The 25,207-nt window shown below is 46.1% G+C and overlaps 1 protein-coding gene across 11 annotated transcripts in view; it reads right to left on the bottom strand.

The window, feature by feature from the left end:
* Positions 1–25,207, bottom strand: part of CACNA1B (calcium voltage-gated channel subunit alpha1 B) — a 474,760-nt gene that overhangs the window by 270,350 nt on the left and 179,203 nt on the right. For all 11 annotated transcript variants that reach the window (XM_074973540.1, XM_074973544.1, XM_074973546.1 and 8 more), the window contains one exon: positions 16,267–16,454. In XM_074973540.1, coding sequence (XP_074829641.1) covers positions 16,267–16,454 — 188 coding nt within the window. The remainder of the gene's footprint in view (positions 1–16,266; positions 16,455–25,207) is intronic.

Below are 25,207 nucleotides of genomic sequence, written 5' to 3'. Positions count from 1 at the left end.
CACTTGCTGATTTAAATCGTGATTAAAATCAGTGATTTCAATCACGGATTTAAATCAGTCCACCCTGGGTGTTTCTGAAGTGCCTAGCTTTAAGCACATAGATATCCAACGGCAGGATTTGGCCCATTATTTACTGATGTCCTTACTCAAAGCTCTTGGGGAAGGTTAATGGGGGTTTGCCTGTATATGAACCGAAAAAAAGACTTCAGCCACTACCAAAAGCTGGTCATCCTCACAAAACAAAGCCCACTTCTGTTCTTGCCTTCCTTATATATTGTGAATCACTTGCTATTCTTATCACACGACCTGAAAAAAACCAGCCCCCTGCATGCAGAACCTCTCCTTTGGATGAAGCAGATGTACAAGGATTTCCATACTGAACCATTGGTCACAATTAAAAAGGTTGGTTTTCACATTTTCTAGGAAGACATTTTTGGCAATTAAATCCATCCTGAAAAAAATGAGCTTCTGCCTTGTACGACAGGATTAATGATTTTTGTTGCTGCAAACTAAAGCAGACCAATGAGCACTCAAAAGATTAAAGAATTTTAATTTTGCTTCTGGGTTACAGCTGACTACTCATCTTGGCCTGACAGTGCTGGCCTTCAATGCATATTGGAAGGTCCATATTTAAGCAATCGGAGATGGGTTGGGCATGGTAGCAGTCATGTGGAATGGGACTGCGTGCAGAGTTTAATTAATTTTTGTTATATGTCTGTTGTTGGTAGATAGGGGCAAAATATTTTACCCAAAACTTTTTTTGAGGGAAAAAAAAATGCAGATTTAGTGACACTGAAATGTTTCATGAATTCATGTTGATTTTGCCAAATTGTTTCAGCCAAATAAAACCTGAAAAACTTTAAACGTTTTGTTCTGATATTTTCCAAATGTTCAAAAACAAGCTTTTCATTTCCTTCAAATTTATTAAAAACAACTGAAAAATATTAAAGATTGCTCAAAATGAAACATTTTCTTTCAGGTCTAACAACATTAATTTCAACTCAAAATGACAATTTTCCCCCCCCAATTTTCAATTAGCTGTACATTTTGAAAAGCTTCATTTTCAGATCCGCCTGAAATTATTTTATTTTTCCTTGATTTTTTTTGGAATTGCCAGTTAACTGAAAAATCCATTATTCGCCTAGCTTCATTCACTGGGTTGGATTTGATATGGGGGTAACTGGTGAGTTTGTTTATTTATACATGTATTTTTAAAAGGTTGTGAAGGGTGCCCCAAGTGTTGGATGGGTGCTTTTTAATGAAGAGTAGCAAACAGCTAAATTAATAAATATTGAGCGAAAAGCTTTGGATGTAATGAGATTCCTGACATACACTGAAACAAAACGTCTGTGGCTTAGGGATAAGTCAGATAGAGAACGTGGGTGAAACTCACCCCTGTGCAAAAAGCCAGCACTATGCCTCTCTAAAGTTCCATTCAAGTCCTCAAAAGATGATTGAAATGGTGTAAGTGGTGCACAGGCCTTGTGCTGACTCTCTGTTCTGAGCCAAATCTCACACATCTCAACACTATAGCCAGCAGGGCTCCTGGGATCAGTTTGTGTTTCAGGCAAAAGAGCCGGATCCATCTTTATTTTTCTTTTTGCTGAACTGGCTTGCTCATCCCCAAGTGTTTCCCACATTGAACCATCTGAAGATCCTCCATTGGCAATTCTGCATGAGCTCTGATCTGTAGTTGCCACCACTGGACAGAGCGAAGCATTATCCTGCTGATGTGCCACTCAAAGCAGCTGCCAGCCTCCAGCATTTTTGCTCCAGGTCCTCCTCCCACCACTCAATTTTACTGTACGAGGTTGTAGCTCTGGGTTTCTATGGAAATGCAAGCAAGGGAAAGACTAATGAGGGTGAATTGTAAACCTGTGTCCGAAGGAAGAGAGCTACCCAGTCTCTGTTATCACTAAGAACGGTCATACTAGGTCAGACCAAAGGTCCATCTAGCCCAGTATCCTGTCTTCCGACAGCAGCCAATACCAGGTGCACCACAGGGAATGAACAGACGAGGCAATCACCAAGTGATTATCCCCTCTCCCCCACTCCCAGCGTCTGGCAAACAGAGGCTAGGGACACCATCCCTGCCCATCCTGGCTAATAGCCATTGATGGACCTATCCTACATGAACTTATCTAGTTCTCTTTTGAACCCTGTTATAGTCTTGGCCTTCACAACATCCTCTGGCAAAGATTTCCACAGGTTGACTGTGCATTGTGTGAAGAAGTACTTCCTTTTGTTTGTTTCAAACCTGCTGCCTATTAATTTCATTTGGTGACCCCTAGTTCTCGTATTATGAGGACCAAATAACACTTCCTTATTTACTTTCTCCACCCCGGTCATGATTTTATAGACCTCAATCATATTCCCCCTTAGTTGTCTCTTTTCCAAGCTGAAAAGTCCCAATCTTATTAATCTCTGCTCATATGGAAGCTGTTCCATGCCCCTAATAATTTTTGTTGCCTTTTCCAATTCCAATATATATTTTTTGAGATGGGGTGACCACGTCTGCATGCAGTATTCAAGATATGGGCATACCATGGATTTATATAGAGGCAATATGGTATTTTCTGTCTTATTATCTATCCCTTTCCTAATGGTTACTAATATTCTCATTGCTTTTTTGACTGTCGCTGCACATTGAGTGGATGTTTTCAGAGAACCATCCACGATGACGCCAAGATCTCTTTGAGTGGTAACAGCTGATTTAGACCCCATCATTTTATATGTTTAGTTGGGATTATGTTTTCCAATGTGCATTCCTTTGCATTTATCAACATTGAATTTCATCGGCCATTTTGTTGCCCAGTCATCCGGTTTTGTGAGATCCCTTTGTAACTCTGCTTTGGACTTAACTAACTTGAGTAGTTTTGTATCATCTGCAAATTTTGCCACCTCACTGTTTACCCCTTTTTCCAGATTATTTATGAATATGTTGAATAGGACTGGGCCTGGTACAGACCACTGCAGGACACCACTATTTACCTCTCTCCATTCTGAGAACTAAGCATTTATTCCTATCCTTTGTTTCCTATCTTTTAACCAGTTACTTTTCCAGGAGAGGACCTTCCCTCTTTTCCCATAACAGCTTACTTTGCTTAAGAGCCTTTGGTGAGGGACCTTGTCAAGGCTTTCTGAAAATCTAAGTACACTGTATCCACTGGTTCCCCCTTGTCCACATGTTTGCTGAGCCCACTCAAAGAATTCTAATAGATTGGTGAGGCATGATTTCCCTTTACAAAAACCATGTTAACTCTTCCCCAACAAATCATGTTCATCGACGTGTCTGACAATTCTCTTCTTTACTATAGTTTCAACCAGTTTTCCCAGTACTGAAATTAGGCTTCCTGGCCTCCACCTTGCAGTCTCCATTCACTGTCAGTTAACTAATCCAGCTGCACTCATAGCTGCAGTCACTCCTCACACTGTGGGTGGGCACTGTCTGTCCCGAACACACCATTGCCTAGGCTTACACAATCCAAAGGCTTCCTCTATCGGTGGTAGCAGCTGAACCCATCGCTGCTGCATGTGTGAGAGAGAGCTGATTCTCATTAGCAGGTCAAGTATCCCTAATCAAATAGGATGATATTTAGCACTCAACATTTTAGAGGCTGAGGAGGCTGGTAAATTTCTCATTGTGCTGCAGGGGCGAAAAGGAGAAAGCTATTATAGATGTGGCCCATTTCTGCAGCAGACGGGGTCCCCCATTACAGACAGCATGCTCTGGTATTCACCACACACACACACACTATACACATGAGCCTCAGTGCAAATGGCATAAGCTACACTGGTTCCTTAATGCAATTCCTGTGTTTGCAACTCCTGTTCCCTGCCACATCTCTCAGCGTTCAGAACTTTTAGCTAATCAGAGCTACTTCAGTGATGATAACTTAGGCCCTGATGACACCTTCCCCCAGACAACAGATGAAAGGAGGAGCTCTCCAATACGACTGATTACTTTTGCTTTCTTTGCCTTTTGCGTCCGTGCACTGCACGGAGGTTGGGGCTGCTTTTTCGCAAGAGGAGGCTGCACAGAAGACTTGCCTCAGAACATTCAGCGATAGCACGTTTCTTAGCTCCTCCGAGCTTCTGACATTTTATCCTCCCCACTCCGTATTTTCTGCAGGGGGCTGCACCATGAGGTCACCAGCCTTCAGTGGGGTGTGCCAATGGGCATATCTATGCTGCAATCGCAGGTTTAATTGCAGCTCAGGTAGGCACTCCCGTGAGAGCTGTAATCTAGCTAGCATGGCTAAAAATATCAGTGAAGATGCAGGGGTGCAGGCAGTACCACCCTGCCTAGACCTCTGTGTCCCTTGCCCTCACATCTTCACTGTTATTGTTAGCCGTGCTAGCTAGATCTACCCTAGTGTGGGTATGTCTACCAGAGCTGCAATGACACCTTCGACTGCAGCGTAGACATACCAATGTATCTGAAGCCTCTGTCCATCCTCTGGGTCCCGACAGTGTGAATCATGCTGTGTCCCAGGCCCCACAAGAAAGCACTGCAGCTTCAGATTAACCAGCCTGATATCAACACACCTGCAGATGGGCAGGCATCATTTTCTCACCCCTCGTAGTTATTCCTATGACTAGGGCCCTACCAAATTCACAGCCATGAACACCACATCACGGAACTTGAAATCTGGTCTTTTGTGTGCTTTTACCCTCTACTATACAGATTTCATGGGGGACACCAGCGTTCTCAAATTGCGGGTCCTGACCCAAAAGGGAGTTGCAGAGGGTGGCAAGGTTATTTTAGGGGGGTCATGGTATTGCCACCCTTACTTCCAAGCTGCCTTCAGAGCTGGGCAGCCGGAGAGCAGCAGCTGTTGGCCGGGCACCCAGCTCGGAAGGCAGCGCCTCGCCAGCAGGAGCGCAAAAGTAAGTGTGGCAAAACCATCCTATGCCACCCTTACTTCTGCGTTGCTGCCTTCAGAGCTGGGCGGCCGGAGAGTGGGGGCTGCTGACTGAGGCCCCAGCTCTGCAGGCAGCAGCGCAGAAGGAAGGGTGACAACACCACACCAGGCCACCTTTACTTCTGCGCTGCTCCTGGTGGTGGTTCGGCCTTCAGAGCTGGCTCCCGGCCAGCAGCCGCCATTCTCCAGCTGCCCAGCTCTGAAGGCAATGCCGCCGCCAGCAGCAGCCCAGAAGTAGGGGTTGCAGTAGCGCAACCCCTTCTACAGTAACCTTGTGACCCCTCCCACAACTCCTTTTTGGGTCAGGACCCCTACAGTTACGACACTGTGAAATTTCCGATTCAGATAGCTGAAAACATGAAATTTACTATTTTAAAAATCTTATGACCATGAAATTGACCAAAATGGACCGTGAATTTGCTAGGGCCCTCCCTATGACTAAGCAACCACCCAAGAAGGAATCCAGCATCATGGCCCACAGCATCCCAGGGAAGGGATTTCCAAAACCTTGGTTGCGTGGTCCATTTTACAGGCGCGGTGCCCTCTGCAATCTGGATTCATGGTACCCCACTTTCAAATAGTGCAAATTCTACCCGTTGGACAGAACAGAGAATGCAGCTTAAAAAGAAAAAGTCACCCTGGAAACTTGACGTGTGGCCAGGGTGAAAAAATAAAACCTTTACTTGTCCTTTTACCCCCTCCTTTGTGGCTTCATTAAAAGTCACATTTTTGCCAAGTGATTTTTTCCCCTTTGGCTGCCCATGCTTTTGCTGGCTAAACAGTTTTTATTCCTCAGCACATTCACTGAGAGCAATGAGAGCTGATACACACACACGCATATGGAAAAGTGAGAGCTATCGAACCCTCCATAAATCCCCTCAGCCAGTGACACTGCGGACAGCTAGCTTCAGGTGCACATAAATATCAAGTGCAAAGGAGCCCTCGTTTATTCAGGCCGATGCTGGTGCCTAATATTTATGGATTTGGGCTGGCAGTTAAAATCACGTCTAATTGACAATAGATGGCAGGATGGTAGGTGCGTTCTGAGAAAACAATGATTTCAAAGCTACCTCCTTGGAATCCCCTGGGGTTTGCCGGCTTATTTCACAGCTAAGGCAGAGTAGGTGAGATGATCACACATGTGCAGGCACAAGTAGATCGCCTCAGGGTGAAAACCACCCCTGTGCAAAATGCCAATAAAAGCCATTTAAACCCTAAATGGAGAATTTAAGTACTGCCTAGACTTGTATTGGCCTCTGCACAGAGATTAATCTCTCACACAAAAACTACCTATCTTAGCTACTTATCTGACCCCACCACTGTAGTATCTGAGCACCTCACAGTCTTTAATATGTGATCCCAACCCCTCTCTGAGGCAGGGTAGCGTTATTATACAAACCCTTCTATAAATAGAGAGACTAAGTGGTTTGCCCACGGTCACACTGGATGTTTGTGCGGGAGAAGGACTTGAACGCGGGTCTCCTAGAGTACAAGAAAGTGCTCTAACCACTGACCCATCCTTCCCATTAAGTAACCAAAGGTGAATCCTATCTATGAGAGTGAGGGCTGCATTACTTCATCTTATTTACTTTTCTCCTTCTTTTTGCTCCATATCAAGCTTCAATCCACTTCTATCTTCCTTTGAGGGCAGTTTTTCTTTTCTCAGCTAAAAATCTGATGACTCTCAGAGCCTAGGCTGGTCATGCTGAAATCCTCCCTGACAGACATCCCAGCAACACCCCCCAGACCCTAGGACTCACAGTTTGGTTTAGTGATGGGCAAACCTCAAACAATTTGTCTTTTAGGTTTAGGTGAAAGTAGTATCCAAAAGTCTAGAGATGCTTATCTGAGCTATCGAAACATAACTGGGTCGAAAGTCTCATGAGCACATAGTATCTCCCCAAATTCCGGGGACTTCTGCCTTCTTTGGGCTGGATATAGAGTGAGAACAAGTTTTCTCATTGTATTTTGATCCTTCCACTTCTAACAGGAACCAGGAAACTCAGAGATACAGGGGGAAATGAAAAATAGGGCCAAGTTAATCAAAAGCCATTCTCAAGCCTGCTAAAGGTTGGGTTCAAATTAGGATCAGGTTTTGGGTCAATTCTGATTTTTTTTGAACCACAAAGCACATATTAGCATAGCAGTTTAGACCTAGTAGTTCACAGATATGAAATATCCATTGGCCACTGGTATTAGACAGGAGAAACAGGTGTTGCACTCACAAGAAATATTACAATCTCTCCTTATTGAGAGACAGAGAGAAATTTGAAATTTTGTGTGTTCTGCAGGACATTCCACATCTCGCAGGGCAAACTCCCTTGAATAGTTTTGAGCTCCTGTTAAAAAAAAAAAAGATCCTACATGAAATCCTGGCCCTACTGAAATCAACAGCAAAACTCACAGAGACTTCAATGGGGCCAAGATTTGTGAAAGTACTAGGCTCCAGGACTTGCACACCTCAGTTCTCCTGCAACTCAGTGTTGCTGTTTATTTCCTGTTCAGTGTAGCACAGGGATTTATCAACCTGAAGCTCGCGGGCAGGTGGCAGGGGAGTTGCAACCACCTGGCCTTTGCGAAATGAGGGTGAGCTCTGGCTAGATCCTGAAAAGAGGGGAGGGCGCATCCGCACCTAGCATGGAGGAAGGAGTCCTGGTATGGAAGAGAGCAAGAACCACTGACGTAGCACAAGAGAAGGAGACAAACAGAAAAGATTCTCCTACTCCTTGTGGAAAACATACACCACAGAATCATAGATTTGTAGGACTGGAAGGGATCTCGAGAGGTCATCTAGTCCAGTCCCCTGCACTAATTTCATATGGAGGCCACTGAACGTATGGTAAAAATCCCCATATACTGTCTGTGTGCCATACCATACTACATTTGTGACATGGAGTAGAAGACAATGACCTCTTGAGGTCCCTTCCACCCTACATTTCTATGATTCTATACTATACACATTTTAAAGATGTAAAGAATTGTACCCAAGGATATTGTAACTAATTCTAGAACTAGGGATGGAGAAAGAACTGATAAGAACAATCCTGCATGAGCAGGATGACCTGAGTACTTTGTCTAGTCAAGTCTGAAATAACTCCAGCAGTAGAGCTCCCGTGTTTCTCATGGGACACTATTCTACTGTCTACTGAGCCTCACGGCTAAGAAGCTTTTTTTCCTGACATTCAACCTCACTTTTCCTTTTCCCAGTCTCATCTCATTGTTCTTATTTTCATCCCCTTCATCCTCCCTTGGTTTCCTTCTGGGCTCTCAGAATAATCCACTTATAGCAAAACAATATCCTCTTCTGTCTTGGGGTCTAATTTATTCAACCTAGTTCCACTCCCCAAAGTGAGGTCCTTTTCACCCACCCCTCTAGGCTCAGGGTTTCACAGCCCTCCTTCTGGAGCTGAGAGAGTCCTGGCCCCAGCTCACAAACTCACCCTTCAAGGTTTCACAGCCCTTCTTCTGGGAAATGTGGGCTAGCCGACTTCCTCCTCCTTGACAGGGCTTGGAGTCTAATAACTGCAAACCCTTGCCTGGGCCAGCTGAAAGAGAGGGGGGAACTTTGCCCTGCCACTCTACAAGGCTCTTGGTCCCAGGCCCTTAAAGGAACAGTGGTTTTGGTTTTTCCCTCACCTTCCCCCTGCCAGACAAACTATAACCCAGGACTGCTTCCCTTCCTTCCATGGATACATGGAACAGGATAACTGGCATCTCAAACTACCACCCCTCTGGCGTTAAAGGGTCAGTATCCCATTACAAGTCCCCTTTTACAGATGGGGAAACCAAGGCAGAGGTGAAAGAGTTTGCCCCAAGACACAGTTATTCAGTAGCAGAGCCGGGAGCAGAACCCAGGACACCTGCTGTGTACTCACTGCTCCATGCTACGCTGCCTTTCAATAAGAGTCTTCAATAGAAATTAAACCTCAGTCCACAGGATCAAATTTAAGTTCCACGCAACTCACTTTCCATAGAAGAGACCTTGAAAAGCAAGGCCTTGTCCGCCCTGCATACTGTCTCCTGGGCCCCTCATACTTGGAAAGCGCTCCCTCTAAACATCGGCACAACTAACTCATTCTCCTTAAAACTTTCCTTTGTCGTGGTACCAACAAAAAGCTTGACAATGGTGAGGCTACTGGTGCAGCAAGATCGCTGTCCATCATGCTGACCAATATTGTCTCAATGTTTCCTCATAGTCCCCGCATCTGCCTCCCTGTATCCACCCACTGCCTTGTCTTATTCTTACACTGTAAGCTTTCTGGGCAGGGACCATCTTTTTAGTTGGCGTTTGTATAGCATCTAGCTCAGTGGGGTCCTTTGTCCATGACTCGGACTTCTGGGCACTATGGTGGGTGATAATTTTATCCTAAAGATCCTATGGAACATTTAGCAAGAGTAGAGGTTTGCTTTGATGTCCTTGTTCAAAATTCCCCATCCCTCACTGTTTGCTGGTTGGTTTCCAATCCCCGCTGCACAGGAGGCTGTACGTCAGTGGTGCTGTATGGTGTGTACCGTATATAATTTGTAAAGCATTTTAGGATGAAAGGAACCATGTAAATTATTATAAACACTTCTAGGTAGTTATCTTAATCCTCTTTAGCAATCATTTAGCCAAGCTACACACATTAAGTTCTTTTAATCTTCAGTCCCTCCAGCCGCTTAATTCTTGTTCTCCAAGTTCCCTCCAATTTAATGGTGTGTATCTAGTATCGAGGTGCCCAGAACGGTATTCCACTGGGAGATACAGTCACATCTGTGTTGTACAGAGAAAAGCCATGGCTTCCGGAGTCCAGGGAACAATGTTATTTTGTATTTCAGCAGGCTACTCTCAAAGTAAGGTACTAGTATGGATGAGTAAAAGTTTCAAAATCTGGCCATATGCTACCCAGGAATCTCTGTGGTCCCATCTGTACTCTATCATCTTCCCACAATTGTTCTCAACCTTCTACATAGAATCATAGAATATCAGGGTTGGAAGGGACCTCAGGAGGTCATCTAGTCCAACCCCCTGCTCAAAGCAGGACCAATCCCCAACTAAATCATCCCAGCCAGGGCTTTGTCAAGCCTGACCTTAACAATATCAAAGGAAGGAGATTCCACCACCTCCCTAGGTAACGCATTCCAGTGTTTCACCACCCTCCGAGTGAAGAAGTTTTTCCTAATATCCAACCTAAACCTCCCCCACTGCAACTTGAGACCATTACTTCTTGTTCTGTCATCAGCTACCACTGAGAACAGCCTAGATCCATCCTCTTTGGAACCCCTTTCAGGTAGCTGAAAGCAGCTATCAAATCCTCCCTCATTCTTCTCTTCCGCAGACTAAACAATCCCAGTTCTCTCAGCCTCTCCTCATAAGTCATGTGTTCCAGTCCCCTAATCATTTTTGTTGCCCTCCGCTGGATTCTTTCCAATTTTTCCACATCCTTCTTGTAGTGTGGGGCCCAAAACTGGACACAGTACTCCAGATGAGGCCTCACCAATGTCGAATAGAGGGAAACGATCACGTCCCTCCATCTGCTGGCTATGCCCCTACTTATACATCCCAAAATGCCATTGGCCTTCTTGGCAACAAGGGCACACTGTTGACTCATATCCAGCTTCTCGTCCACTGTCACCCCTAGGTCCTTTTCCGCAGAACTGCTGCCTAGCCATTCGGTCCCTAGTCTGTGACCCCGTGCTACAGCAGAGAAAAAGTTTCAGGTACATCTTCTCAATGAGCCATAAAGAGCAACAGACTAACACAGCTATCCCGCTGATGCTAAGGCGGTGGGCTGTGACAAGGGAAACTGGTTCCTGAGTCCACATTGAGAACACATGTTCTGCCACAGTGGAGAAAACGGCTAAGGCACATTAGTCTTCCAACCCATTTAAAACATGGCGGTGTAGATGGACTCGGGCAATGCTTTAATCATGTGTTCAGATTATGAAGAGGCCTTGAGGTTCTCTCAGAAGGATTGAATTTTGGTTCTGCTCTTTGCAGGAGAAAAGATGGTTCCCTGTCATTGGCACACAAGACAAAGGGACTGTTTCTAAATCATCTGTTGCTCTCTAAACTCACACCAGCTTTCTGGCTGGGTGCAGGCCACAGCTGGTGAGCCTGCAGCATGCAGAAGGGCTTGTTTGGAGCGATTACTCTGCTGTTATTGTGCTACTGTTTCAGAAATGAGCTTCCCCTAGCTTATTCTTAAAGCATTTTACCTGATTGATGCTTTAATCTCTTTGCCTCAAGCATAAATCACTTTCCATATAAAGTCTTGCTAGAAAGCTTTCATTGACTCCAATTAAAGGGAAACTCCCATAAAAGCATAAACAGATGAGTGAGGCGAAGAGGGAAAGACATTTTTGCAGTCCATGAAAACCTGAGATCCACCTCCTTGCCTTTCTAACTCGTCCATTTATTATCATGAAGAGGGAGATGCCAAGGGGTTTAAGGAGCCAAGCCAGTCTTATCTATCACAAAGCCCTGCCTTCTGCTTGCTGTGTTACTCTCGAATAACCTGTGGGCAGGTCATGTCCATATCAGATGTGAAGTCAGCACAATCCTTTAGAAACACTTAAACAGCCCACAGAATGATTGTTGCCACTAAAGAGACCCTTTGTGAAAGAGCTAAGCCCAAATGGCAAACCAGATCCAAAGCACCCTCCTTGGCTGGGGAAGTTTGTGCCTGGATTTGATCTCTGCAGGTCGTCTATCTCCAGAACAGGAAAAATCAGAACATCAGATCCAAAAACCCCCAAGATTTGGAGGGCTTCAGGTCCAAACCCCAAGGCTGCAGCTCGGGCCCATCTTTCTAATGGGCTGAATCACCGTGCGAAAGCCCAAACAGGCCAGAACTCTGGGGTTTAGTTGCCAGCCTAGTCCTGAGCGATAAGGCTTGGGCTCCAACAACAGGACCAATCAGTATGGGTTATTTCTATCAGCCCAAAGTTGCTTTTGGGGGAAAACCACTCCTATTCCCTGGTGACGTTAATGAGGAACTGGCTAAGCTGCTAGGATGTGAGCGATGATGCTCTTCTGAGTTTATGAGTGACCCTAACGATGACTTACATAGGGAAAAAGCAGTACCTCTTTCCACTGCCCTCATGATAGAGCAGCAGCAGCGCTGGCAGGAGCAGAGAAATATGAACAGTGACAGAGTGCTATTGATCCAAAGCAATCAAACAATCCATCCGCTCGTTTTTCAGGAGGAAACTAATGGCCCTCCAAGTTCATTGCAACCTCAACTTCCCCATAATGGCCTTGGGCCTCAGACTGCCCAGCAGTATAACCCACTTTCAGTCCCTGGGACGGACCCCACTCCATGGTAGCCCATTTTAACAGCAGAAAGTGAGAGGGAAAGTAAACGGCCTGCCCAGCCCAAGTAAAACCAAATTCTAGCAGGAGCTGGAGAGTGTTCACTCAAAGGCAGGGGAATAGGGACAGCACTTCTGGGAACAGGGAGATGACCTTTTCACTGGCTCCTGGGCAGTTGACGGCTTGAGAAGTCTCAGCCCTGACTGCTTACAAAAGCATACTCATACTTGTATCTCCCTGGAAGCTCATCTCAGGATCTCACAGCACTTTGCAAATATTAATTAAGCATCACAACAAAAAGTGGATCCACGACTTGGCCAAGGTGAAAGACCTGCATCCGGGGTCTGGCAGGTTCACCTGGGAAAAGCAGAACAGACCAGAGGGTTGGTCTCCTATCAGGACAGGCTCCACCCTTTTAAAATCCTAATCCACCCTCACCTGTCCCAGCCCAGAAACCTTCTCCTCCCTGGCAGAATGCCCCAAGAGCAAAGCAAACTCCTCAACAAATAACCAGGCCCTCAATGGGTTCCAGGAGACAGGGGGAAAGAGGCGGAGATCAGGTTCTGCAAGGTAGAAGCCACGTCTTACTCTGCTTCTTAAAGTGTTGCATAGATTATGGAGCTATCATAGAACATAGAATATCAGGGTTTAAAGGGACCTCAGAAGGTCATCTAGTCCAGCGCCCTGCTCAAAGCAGGGATAATCCCCAATTTTTGCCCCAGATCTCAAATGGCCCCCTCAAGGATTGAACTCACAACCCTGGGTTTAGCAGGCCAATGCTCAAACCACTGAGCTATCCCTCCCCCCACCGAGCTATGTACTACACATGCTCATTATTAACAAACCAGAGAAAATATCCAGGCCTTTCCTATTTTGCATTTTAGGCACACGGGCAGGGAAGACTGGGTCACAATATTGGGCTGGCAGTCCAGAGACATGGGTTCGGTCCCTGAGTTTGGGCTCTGCCCTAGAGGTAGCTGTAGTCTAATGGACTACACGGGGCGATGAGTCAGCATGATCTAGATTCTGCTACTGACTCTTGGTCAACTCATTTTCTTGCTCTATGCTTCATTTTCCCTCCTCTGTCTAGTGAGGATCATGACCCTTGCACCCTCCCTTTGTAATGTGCTTGTAGAGCGATGGATAGAAAACGCAGTGTCTTTCTGGCTCACTTCCACCCTCTACACCCTCTACAGCAAAGTCTACAGAATAGCTGGTACGCGGTGGGGTTGGTTGGAGCCGCAGGCTTTGGTGGCCTGGGTGCTCTCTGCTGTGCGCAGTCTGATAGTTGCATCACTGCACATTAGCTCTGATGAGTTTACAGTCGCTGTTGTGGGTTTCTAAAATGATATGAGTAGGCACTGGGGAAAACGAGAGAAAAACTAAGCAACTACAAAAACAACGAAGGAGTCCAGTGGAACCTAAAGAAGTGGAGGTTTTACCCACGAAAGCTGATGCCCAAATAAATCGGTTAGTCTTTAAGGTGCCACCAGACTCCTCATTGTTTTTGTGGATACAGACCAACACAGCTACCCCGCTGATACTAAGCGATTACAAAACAAACCAGACGGCTCTTCCCTTCTCTTCTCCCCCCCTTTCACTCTGCTGTTACCCTGTGAAGAGCACAGCTCACTAGTGAGTGATAGGAGTGTACCATCAGAGGGATATAGGGGATGCAGCTGGCAGAGGGACTGGTAATATGGAAACAGATAGACCTGGCTATCATCTAACTCTGCTTTAGTTGAGTCTAGATGGCTAGGTGACTCTTTGGCCAGGATTCTCAACGATACTTATCACATGCACAGCGTTAAGCATGTGAGCATTCCTGTTGAAGTCAAAGGGGGTATTGGATACAATAGTGATAGGCAGATGCTTAAAGTTACACACATGCTCATTGGCTTAAAGTTACACACATGCGTAAGAACCTTCCTCAGTTGGGGCTTCTGAAACCATGGTAACAGGCAGATCACAAATGGGATAGAATGGTTGGAAAGAAAAACAATCCCCCATTTTTGAACTGTCCATGGTTGCATTGGTGCTCCCACAGGAATTCCAGCCTCACAACTGAAGAAACATTGTCCTCAGCCATCCACAGAGCCTCCCACTTGTAGGTGATGGGAAATCCACCTGACATGTAAGGCTTTACCAAGGATAAGCAGCTGGAGCTTACTGCTTCACAGACAAGATCTTCAGCGTCCGAATCTTGATTGCACGGCCAATCCTTGCTGCCTCAGATCAATGTATCGGTTTCCAATTAGGTTAATGGATGTTTAAAAACGGTACTGCAATAACTTCAAAGCAACCCCGAATCAATTCCAATAGCCAGCTCTGCTCCCTGCATGCTAGACAAAAGGCCAGCTGGAAGATGATGATCTAATATACCATTTATTGATTAATCAGTTAAAACCAGGAATCTAATGGGCTTTTCACATGATTGCTGATTGTGGAGAGAAGACAAAGGGTCAGTGAATGGGTCTGGGGGGACTGGTGGTGAGATGAAATAGGCAGGGAGTGGAGGTGGAGAGCACGGCTGGTAAGTGAGGCCTTCCCTCCACCTCGCGGTTGCAGGCTTCTGCGACCAATCTAAACAGGCCGGCGATTGTTGAGAAATGAAGAATTGTGCAATGAAGAGAGAAGGGAATAAAATAAATGAGATGTATCGGTTCAAATAAAGCAGAATTGCACCTTACAGTTTACCGTGCTTGCTGCTAACCATGCTGTCCTGCTGTCATAGAAATATCCGAAGGGAAGGGGTCCCATAGCCCATAATTAAATGGCTTTTAAAACACTGAGCACAACTAAAGTCTTCTCATAGGTCACTGGCTGTGCCTATTACAATAATGCTCAGTGAATGCAATCATCTGACTCTTTCCCTTATGTCTAAATTCCATTCCACAATAAGCAATAAAGCACATTAAGACCTGTAAAGCAGGCGGTTATAGCACTTCTGGAGTGGTTATAAGTCACATAGTTTTTGTTCTCATGCTTTATAGCACTACTCAAGGCATCCTATAGACGTCTTCCCTGCCCTGAAGCACACTGCTGCATCGGCTATTACCACACAAACCCCTCATTTAAATACAGAACATCTGTGTGTCACTAGCACTAATGAGCGTGTTCTACAACCAGCGTTCTCTACTCCCTTGTGCCCAGTGCAGTCATTTACATGGCACAAAGAGGGTGAAAAACAGCTGGAAAATACTCTCAGATCTACACTGTAGCCTTTTGTACCCATTTGCACATGTGTCAATGACTAAACAAAGTGCAAGGCAATGAAGATTCAGACCCAAAAGACCACATTCATCCTGGGTGCAGCTCCGCCCAAGTCAGTGGAGATACGGCAGGTAAGAATGTGGCTAATTAGCTTTTGTAAAACTCTCCCAGAATAACCCAAACCAGCACTCCATTTTGGACCATCATCTACCTATGTTCCTTTAAGCATGTTACAATACACAGCACTACGTGTGCACCTAGGCTGTAGGGAAAGCCCCTAGATACAAGAGACGAATGTGAAGGAGTCACTGATTGTGCCACTTCTATTAGGCCTTTGATGAAATATATTCCATAACAAATAGTGAGGATGAACTCAATGCTTAGAGTTCCTACAATGGGACAAACCCATTTGGTGTGAAACTGCACCAGTACATTGCAATGTAACCTGATGACATTTTGGCTGCAGCAAAAGTCACTACACATAGGTATGCAAATACAAGGAATGCTACCTCAAAATGCCATCTCTCTGGACTGTGATAATGATTTGTGGGACCCGTAAAGGATTATAAGGCATCAAGGAATGTCCTACAAAGCACAGTGCTCACGGAAGCCTGGGCTGGGGGCTATTGATGGGAAAACACCAACCAGCTGATGTGTTTTGCAGCTCAAGCCAGAGTTCTATCTTATCCCAGTAAGAATGAACTACTGGCATGTTCTTCCTTGTTTTGTTCTCCATTCTGGGAATCTGTGCGAAGCCTGCCCCTGCAGTGGAATAGAAAAAGGCAATTCACACATCGCCCGGAGAACTTTATGAATATTGTCTGTGATACTCACATTGTAGAGGATGTCAGTCCAGCCCTCCATGGTGATGCACTGGAAGACAGTTAGCACAGCAAACAGAATATTGTCAAAGTTGGTAATTCCATAGTTGGGGCCTGGCCAGTATTTCCTGCACGTGGTTCCATTCTCACATTGCCTGGCAGGGGGATCCTCTCCACAAGGAAAATCTCCCACCTCCTCACCTACAGAGACAAGATGGGTCGGGGGAGGAAAACACAGTTACTGATCAAAGATACTGGTATCACTGAGCTCTCACCAAACTGCCTCCAGGAGAAGCAGGGTCTGATTCTCATTTACACTAAGGTTCCTTTATGCTACTCTGGGATCTTAAAGTGGGTGTAGCTATACTGTATGCCCACGTAAGGCCCTTCACATTGCCAGGGGTGTGTTAGGGACTTTAGTGACAATGTAAATGAAAATCAGGCCCCTTGTGTCCAAAACCTACAGCTCACAACAGGGTTAGTGCAAAGTTTGGGGCCACAACTGAGCAATACCATAGCATTAATAGTCAGACTTTCATTCAGAAAACTGCAGCCCCCCCCCATCCATGCCCTGGAACCAGTGCCAGCAGTAAACCAGGTGATAGACCAAGGAGATGCCCTGGATTTAAAGCAGAGTGAATACTTTGATTCAGTGACATACTGTAATGTGTAGAAAAGTGCTAAGTATTAACATTACTACTATTGTATTCAGCCTGTTGCGTCAGAGTGATGATGGACAGAAACAAAAAGATCATGAGGCAAGTTCTCCAGTCCGCAAAGACCACTTAGCGCAGCTACTGTCCCAGCATAAGGGAAGGGAGGGAGAATGTTGAGGGTGTTCCAAGGGCGAGGTCATGAAGGTAGGGGCAGAGCAAAGCTAAACCCAATCCTATATAGTGCATGTTTACACTTCTTGAGCTGGGAATCGCTTCCCAAGCTCGGAGACGTACCCACGCTACTCTGATCTAGCTAGCATGCTAAAACCAGAAGTGTAGCCATGGCAGTGGGAGGGCCTAGCAGCCCTGAGTCTGATCCCGCCCAGGAGAGGAGCTACGCACTCAAACGGCTAGCTCATCCCACCGCTCACGCTGCCATGGGTACACTTTTTTTTTTTTTTAGCCCGCTAGCTTGATCAGAGCTAGTGTGGGCATGTCTACTCAGCTGGAAATAGATCTCCCACTTGAAGTGAAACCATACCCATCGGTACAAGGAGTGCCCAAGGCCAGCAGTGAAAGTTAGAGCTGCACCTAAACAACTAGCTTTTCTCTGGGACCAGACAGTAGGACAGAGTGGACAATTGAGCCCTTTAACTTCAGCACAACTGAGAGCATGCTAGCCTCTGGGACAGAAGGCAGTGGGTTCATGTCTCTTAGCAAGTTTGGTGCTCCTCCCCAGTGCAAAGAAGGCAATGCTGAACTGCTGTAGGGGCCATCTAGCAGGGAAATATTCAGCAGAGGATCTGGGGCAAGGGCATACCAATTCCCTCCTGGCCCATGTTGGAGAGTGTAGAGGAGGAGGATGGCATGCCCTTGCCAATGCTACTTCTCTCATTGAAACAGGTTTTCATGTCCATGGCTGCCAAGCGCTGAACACGGAATGGACTGTAAGCCCTTGGGGGACGAGGACTGACACTGTGTTACATGTTTGTACAGAGCCCAGCGCAGTGGCGGCCCAGCCTCCAGGCACCACCACAATACAAATAATAAATGAACTACTAATAATGGCTGCTCTGCTGGTCCTAAACAATCACTGCACTAGTCATCCGTATTTAATTCATTTGTAAAGCGACCCTGAGTACAAAACACAGTCTCTGTTCTATGGTGGTCGTCCTCCAGCCCCACTGAAGGCGAAGGTAAAGACTTCTACCACTCAGAAAGACCTCAGAGGACGTGTTCAAAGGGTGACCTAGCTCATCCGAGACAAGACCAGAAATATCCACTGAGTGTCATGAATAAGCAAAGAACGATTGATCCCCCATCCCGCTGGCTCTGAGCAAGGTCAGAAATAGCAATCTGTTGTCATGACTAAGCAAAGATCGATCACCTGCCAGGTAGACACTCAAACCCACTCCTCTCCCACCAAAAATTAAAGTCACTTCATATCCATATTCCTCTTGATTCCTATGCTCACCGTTATCCAGAGCAGTTATTACTCTGCTGCCATGCAGTTGATGGAGAAGCTTTGGGAGCCCAGGGCTGGATTCTCACAGTGAATCATAGAATATCAGGGTTGAAAGGGACCTCAGGAGGTCATCTAGTCCAACCCCCTGCTCAAAGCAGGACCAATTCCCAACTAAATCATCCCAGCCAGGGCTTTGTCAAGCCTGACCTTAAAAATATCTAAGGAAGGAGATTCCACCACCTCCCTAGGTAATGCATTCCAGTGCTTCACTATCCTCCTAGTGAAAAAGGGTTTCCTACTATCCAAGCTAAACCTCTCCCACTGCAACTTGAGACCATTAGTCCTTGTTCTGTCATCTGCTACCACTGAGAACAGTCTAGATCCATCCTCTTTGGAACCCCCTTTCAGGCAGTTGAAAGCAGCTATCAAATCCCCCCTCATTCTTCTCTTCTGCAGACTAAACAATCCCAGTCCCCTCAGCCTCTCCTCATAAATCAGGTGTTCCAGTCCCCTAATAATTTTTGTTGCCCCCTGCTGGACTCTTTCCAATTTTTCCACATCCTTCTTGTAGTGTGGGGCCCAAAACCGGACACAGTACTCCAGATGAGGCCTAAACTCATCAGCCCACGTTTTTCATTTACACTAAGGTCCCTTTATACCACATCAGCAGAGGAAAAGGTCCTTACAGAAAGACACTGCGAGGGCAGGGATAATGGGAATCAGGCTTTACTAAATCAAATTCACTGAAGAGGGAAAAAATCAGTAATAACAATCATAAAATAATCATAATAATAAATAATTACACAGAAAGAAGCCTGCAGAGGAAAGTCTGGCAGCCTGGCTCTGTGGCATTTCACAATACGGTGTGTGCAAGCAACCTTTTCCCATCTCACCAGCCCCTTAATACAAGATTCTGCCCTCAGGCTCCCGTGTGGGTCGCTTTGGCTCTTGTAATGAATGTTGAAGGGTTTACTGAGGCAAGGCAGAGAAAAGAAAAAAAGAAAAAGTCTTTGAGGACAATTCTTCAGGGGCCCCTTGGAAAACCACGGCCTGCTTTCTGATGTTTGGCCTTTTGTTACAAGGTAATCCTTTCTAAAGGCAATGAACATCTATTACTACGTGTATTGATTACCTTATGAGCAGGAGACATGACAAGCAAATAGGGTCTTCTAAAGTCCATGTGAAAAAGGGAGTCCTGGGGAGGGAATCAGTATTAGCTATTCCACTTTTTTTTTCTTTTTTTTTCTTTTTTTTTTTTTTTTAAGTTTGCACAGTGATGCGGCCAAATTATCATCATTTGAATCCCAATAATGATTTACCGGCTGCAACTGAGATTAGGGCCCATTGTGCTAGGTGCTGTCCATGCACAGCCTAGAGTTGGGCTCTGCAAATCACTGAATATGCTGGTTTCAGAAATGCTGAACTGAACAGTTTTGACATTTCTGAAGAAATTTCCCCTTTTTCCCCCCCCCGACAAACAATTTCGTAAAATCAGTCCAAATTCTCAAATTTGTTTCAGTCAACCTGAATCTGCATTTCTGGGTGAAAAAAGGGATCACAAGAAATATTTTCACCCCGTTCAAGTCTAGAGTTCTTGTAACTGAATACTAGTTAACTTGAGATTTTAAATGCTAACGTGTTCTTAAAGCCATGCCATAAAGGTTTGTCCCAGGATAGAACTAAACCACAAAGTTTGCATCACACACCAATTGTTTGGGTCACATCTAGATTAGTCTTTTAGCAACTCAAGTTAACAAGCAATCAATTAACTCAAGTTAAAAAAACCCTCTAGTCTATACAGACTCAAAGGGAGAAACCCCGAAGAGTTTACGATCTGTTCTCAGTTATAAATCCAGGATAACACCATTGATTTCAATGGGATTATTAGAATTGGTCCATAATCTCTAGTGCAGAGGTTCTCAAACTGGGTGTCGGAACCACTCAGGGGGTCGTTAGGTTATTATGAGGGGGGTTGCGAGCGGTCAGCTTTCACCCCAATCCCCGCTTTGCTTTGAGCATTTATAACGGTGTTAAATATATTATGTGACAAAGCTCTGTCCTTGCCTCTGTGGGTCCCACGTTTCCTGGCGGATTTCACTTGCCTCAGAGGCTCACTGCGACCCTCCACGTAACCCTTCTCTCTCTAGAGACAAGGGTCACAGTCTACTGAGCCATTTTCATCATAAACCAGTGAGGGAGGTGAGAAGTTATCCTTTCTTGCACGGTCTCTGTTGTCTCCCAGTCTCAGTGATTAATCAGGGGGCAAGGGGGGAGGGAGAAGCTCGGGCCCACCCTCTATTCCGGGCTCCAGCCCAGGGACCCTAATAGTATCAGCTATGGTAGCTGACCTTTTAGAAACATGACATGTACAATTCCCTGGGCTACTTCCCCCACAGCAGCCCTCACTTCCTCAAGCTCCACTTCACCCTTACCTCAGGGCCTCCTTCCTTGTGCCTGGTATGGTGTGTACTACTCAGCCTCTCCAACAGCACAACTTACTGGAATCATAGAATATCAGGGTTGGAAGGGACCTCAGGAGGTCATCTAGTCCAACCCCCTGCTCAAAGCAGGACCAATCCCCAACTAAATCATCCCAGCCAGGGCTTTGTCAAGCCTGACCTTAACAATATCAAAGGAAGGAGATTCCACCACCTCCCTAGGTAACGCATTCCAGTGTTTCACCACCCTCCGAGTGAAAAAGTTTTTCCTAATATCCAACCTAAACCTCCCCCACTGCAACTTGAGACCATTACTTCTTGTTCTGTCATCAGCTACCACTGAGAACAGCCTAGATCCATCCTCTTTGGAACCCCTTTCAGGTAGCTGAAAGCAGCTATCAAATCCCCCCTCATTCTTCTCTTCCGCAGACTAAACAATCCCAGTTCCCTCAGCCTCTCCTCATAAGTCATGTGTTCCAGTCCCCTAATCATTTTTGTTGCCCTCCGCTGGATTCTTTCCAATTTTTCCACATCCTTCTTGTAGTGTGGGGCCCAAAACTGGACACAGTACTCCAGATGAGGCCTCACCAATGTCGAATAGAGGGAAACGATCACGTCCCTCCATCTGCTGGCAATGTCCCTACATATACATCCCAAAATGCCATTGGCAACAAGGGCACACTGTTGACTCATATCCAGCTTCTCCTCCACTGTAACCCCTAGGTCCTTTTCTGTAGAACTGCTGCCAAGCCATTTGGTCCCTAGTCTGTAGCGGTGCATGGGATTCTTCTGTCCTAAGTGAAGGACTCTGCACTTGTCCTTGTTGAACCTCATCAGATTTCTTTTGGCCCAATCCTCTAATTTGTCTAGGTCCCTCTGTATCCTATCCCTACCCTCCAGCGTATCTACCTCTCCTCCCAGTTTAGTGTCATCTGCAAACTTGCTGAGGGTGCAATCCACACCATCCTCCAGATCATTTATGAAGATATTGAACAAAATCGGCCCGAGGACCAACCCTTGGGGCACTCCACTTGATACCGGCTGCCAACTAGACATGGAGCCATTGATCACTACGCGTTGAGCCCGACAATCTAGCCAACTTTCTATCCACCTTATAGTCCATTCATCCAGCCCATACTACTTTAACTTGCTGGCAACTTCCTCCCACAGCTCCTGACATGCACACCCACCTGACTAACTGGGAGGCGTTTAACTAGTTTCAGCCAGCCCCTGATTGGCTTCAGGTGTCCCAATCAACCTAACGTTCTCCCTGCCTTCTGGAAAATTCTTAATTGGCCCCAGCTGTCTTAATTGACCTGGAGCAGCTGCCATTTCACTTATCCTGGTACCAGGGATTTGTTTAGCCTGGAGCTAATATCTCTATCTGGCCTTGCCCCATCACAATTAAAAAGTGTTTTTAATTCATAAAGGGGGTCGCACTCAGAGTCTTGCTAAGTGAAAGGGGTCACCAATACAAAAGTTTGAGAATCACTGCTCTAGTGCATGTTTCAAAGGGCTAGGTAGGTGTCCAAAGGAAAATTCAGAAATTAGTGTAATGCCTTCCTATCTCAAGATGATTTTGTAACCATAACTTCTGGAGTCTGGTAAGCAGGGAATGGTGAATGAGAACAGGTGCAAATGGCCGTGCATAAAAGAATTCTATGTGTCAGCAACACATGAGTGCATGGAAGATTATGGAGAGTGGAAAATATATCACATATTCACTGAAAATTGCACACTAATGTGTGGGTCTTAGATTTTTTGCCTGTTTTCCACCAAAACAAAGGGTCTTTTCCATAAGCTCAGAACAGCCCATTGTGCCATATATAAAAGGTCACGTGAGAAACCTTCCCTGATATTTGAGGGGGGAAAAAACCCCACAGACTCTCATAGTTGCCCCTTATAGTTGAGCCGCCCAGTACCATAGGATTACTAATGCTGTGTCGATCTGAGCCATCACATTTCCATTCATATCCCATGAGCTCGCCGTCTTTCTGAATTACTGCACTTTGCTTCTTGGCTTCCATAAGAATCCTAAGTGACTGTTTCATTTGGGGGCTGTGAACAAGACCAGGCCTGAAGCCCCCTAACTCACCAGATCCCCAGCCCTACTACTGTTCCAGGTATGTAGCTACTTGAGGAGGTTCATATTCCCACCCTGAAGTCAATGCTCAGAGCAAATGGACCTGAGTTTGTTAATGCACCTCTTCGGAGATTAGGCATTTAGGTTTAAAAGGCTGGGTTGATTAGATTAGCAGGATGTTTGCTTTCCCTGCACACGAGGGATTCCAGATCCAGGAAACCTCGCCCGCTGCCTTTTCAGAAATGCCATTGCTCCGTTTCCAATCGGAGGGAGTGAGCGAGGAGGGGAGGAGAGGGAACTGGGTAGAATCAATTTCGGTAATTCATCTGTAGATGAACACATTAACCACAGAGCAGAGCAGAGAGCTGCGTGGTGCCCTTTAACAGCGACTCCTTCATACACTGGTAAGGTGGAGGCTTTAAGGAGGTCATAACCTTCATTCTGGAGCTGGCCCTGCTTCCCTCCTGTCGAGATGCCAGATGCCATGATGTATGGTACTCACAAGCTTCTGGCTGGGCTCCCAGTTCCATACTCGAGTGCTGCTCCAAGAGCAGGGCTAAGCGGGGTATGTTACATCACATGCCACAAACAGGGCTCAGCCTTCCGCTTGGCCTGGAGATCTGTCAGTCATAACATCAGCGTGATGTCGTACACCAAGATGGCTCCCAAGTGGCCATGAATGGGACTGTGGCTTTTATTTATTTATTTTTTAAAGAAGCTACAAACATTAAATGGAAAAAAACCCAGCAGCTACCTAATTACTTTCCCTCCTTCGCCTCACCCACCAAAGCAGCCATATCAGTGAGGGAAAGGCTGAGAATTGTAAGCAGCGCTCTGCCCACTTATTAAGTGCCAAGGGCATAAAGAAGAGTATTAGGTGATGCTTAGACCAACACCTGATCACTTGAATCTTCTGTTCCCTGGTTCTCACCTCTCCCCATCTCCAGTCTACCACTAACCACCACTCTAGCCATCTTCTTTATCCAGGGCTCTCCCCTCCTCACACTCACTCGTTGGCAGGCTCCACGTGTAACCCACCGGTGTGATGTAGACGCGTTATAGGTCTCCCTCTGTTCCAATCCACCTCGGCTGTGAGTTGTTACAGCTCCCCTTTAGGGAGTGTTGGCTCTTTAGCCACTCATGATTTTCCCTCTGGAGGTCCCCAGTGCGTCAGCCCAGACGATGGCTGTCTCACTACCACACCAGATCCTCCTCCTCACCTGCCAGGCCCCAAACAGTCTGACTCCCACCTGTGTCTCTGCTCCCATGTGCTTGCAATCTTCTCTCATCTCCAACAAACATCTCCCCAATTGCATCCCCTCAGTCACCCGGGAGACCTGGGGCCAGATTGTCCGCCTCCCTGACCCCATGCTGCCACTTGCACACCAGTCATTACCAGGCTGATTCAGGAGCTTTTCACGCTCCATTTGCACTGGCATAAATGACTCCACAGGGCGCAAGAACGGAGAAACCGGCCCCTGAAACCTCATCCCCATTTCTATCACGTGAGCTGCAGGGTGAGCTTGGGCAAATTACTTCCCTTCTCTGTGCCTCTATTTCCCCAGCTGGAAAATGGGGCCAAAATAGGAACAATCCTAGCTGTTATCTAGCGCTTTTCATCAGGAGATCTCAAAGCATCTTATCCAGAAGGTCAGTATCATTACCCCCATTTTACAGATGGGGAAACAGACACAAAGGGAAGTGATTTGTCCGAGGTCAGCCATCACACACTGACAGATCAAGGAATAGAAATCACGTCTCCTGAGTCCCAGTCCAGTGCTCTAACCACTAGGGAACACTGCCTCCCATGCTGCTGCTCAGTGGCCTTGTGCGTGTGTTCAATGGACGTTATTTCTGAGCCCAGAACAGAGCTGAAATCCCCACATCATTCAATGGCCAGGCAGCCTTTTAAGCCTATTTAAATAGCTACCCAGCTCACTGAGGGGGGTGTAAGGATCATTTCACTAATAGCTGGAAAGCTCTTTGAAAAGGCAAAGCTCTATATAACTGCTTACACTGCCGTCTCCACTTGGGAAAGATCTTCCACTTCCGGTCCAGCAATATTGTTATTATCAATTTGAATTGTGGTAGCATCTCTGAGCCCCAGTCCTGGACCAGAACCCCATTGGGCTGTTGTACAAACACAGAACAGACAGACAGGCTCCCTCCACCCCCCAAAAGAGCTGACTTAGCAGAACACGCTCTGTGTTTTTTTACAGTTAAATTGCACCCCAAACGGCTATTCTGATGTTGCACCCTGCCCTTAGTTAAGGGACTCTGGTTGTCCGGGCCCTAATCCTCTATTTTCTGGG

Source organism: Natator depressus, chromosome 16 (assembly GCF_965152275.1).
Source record: "Natator depressus isolate rNatDep1 chromosome 16, rNatDep2.hap1, whole genome shotgun sequence".
Classification (NCBI taxonomy): Eukaryota; Metazoa; Chordata; order Testudines; family Cheloniidae; genus Natator; species Natator depressus.
The sequence above is the reverse complement of the archived record's forward strand: the minus strand, read 5'-3'. Positions and strand labels throughout refer to the sequence as shown.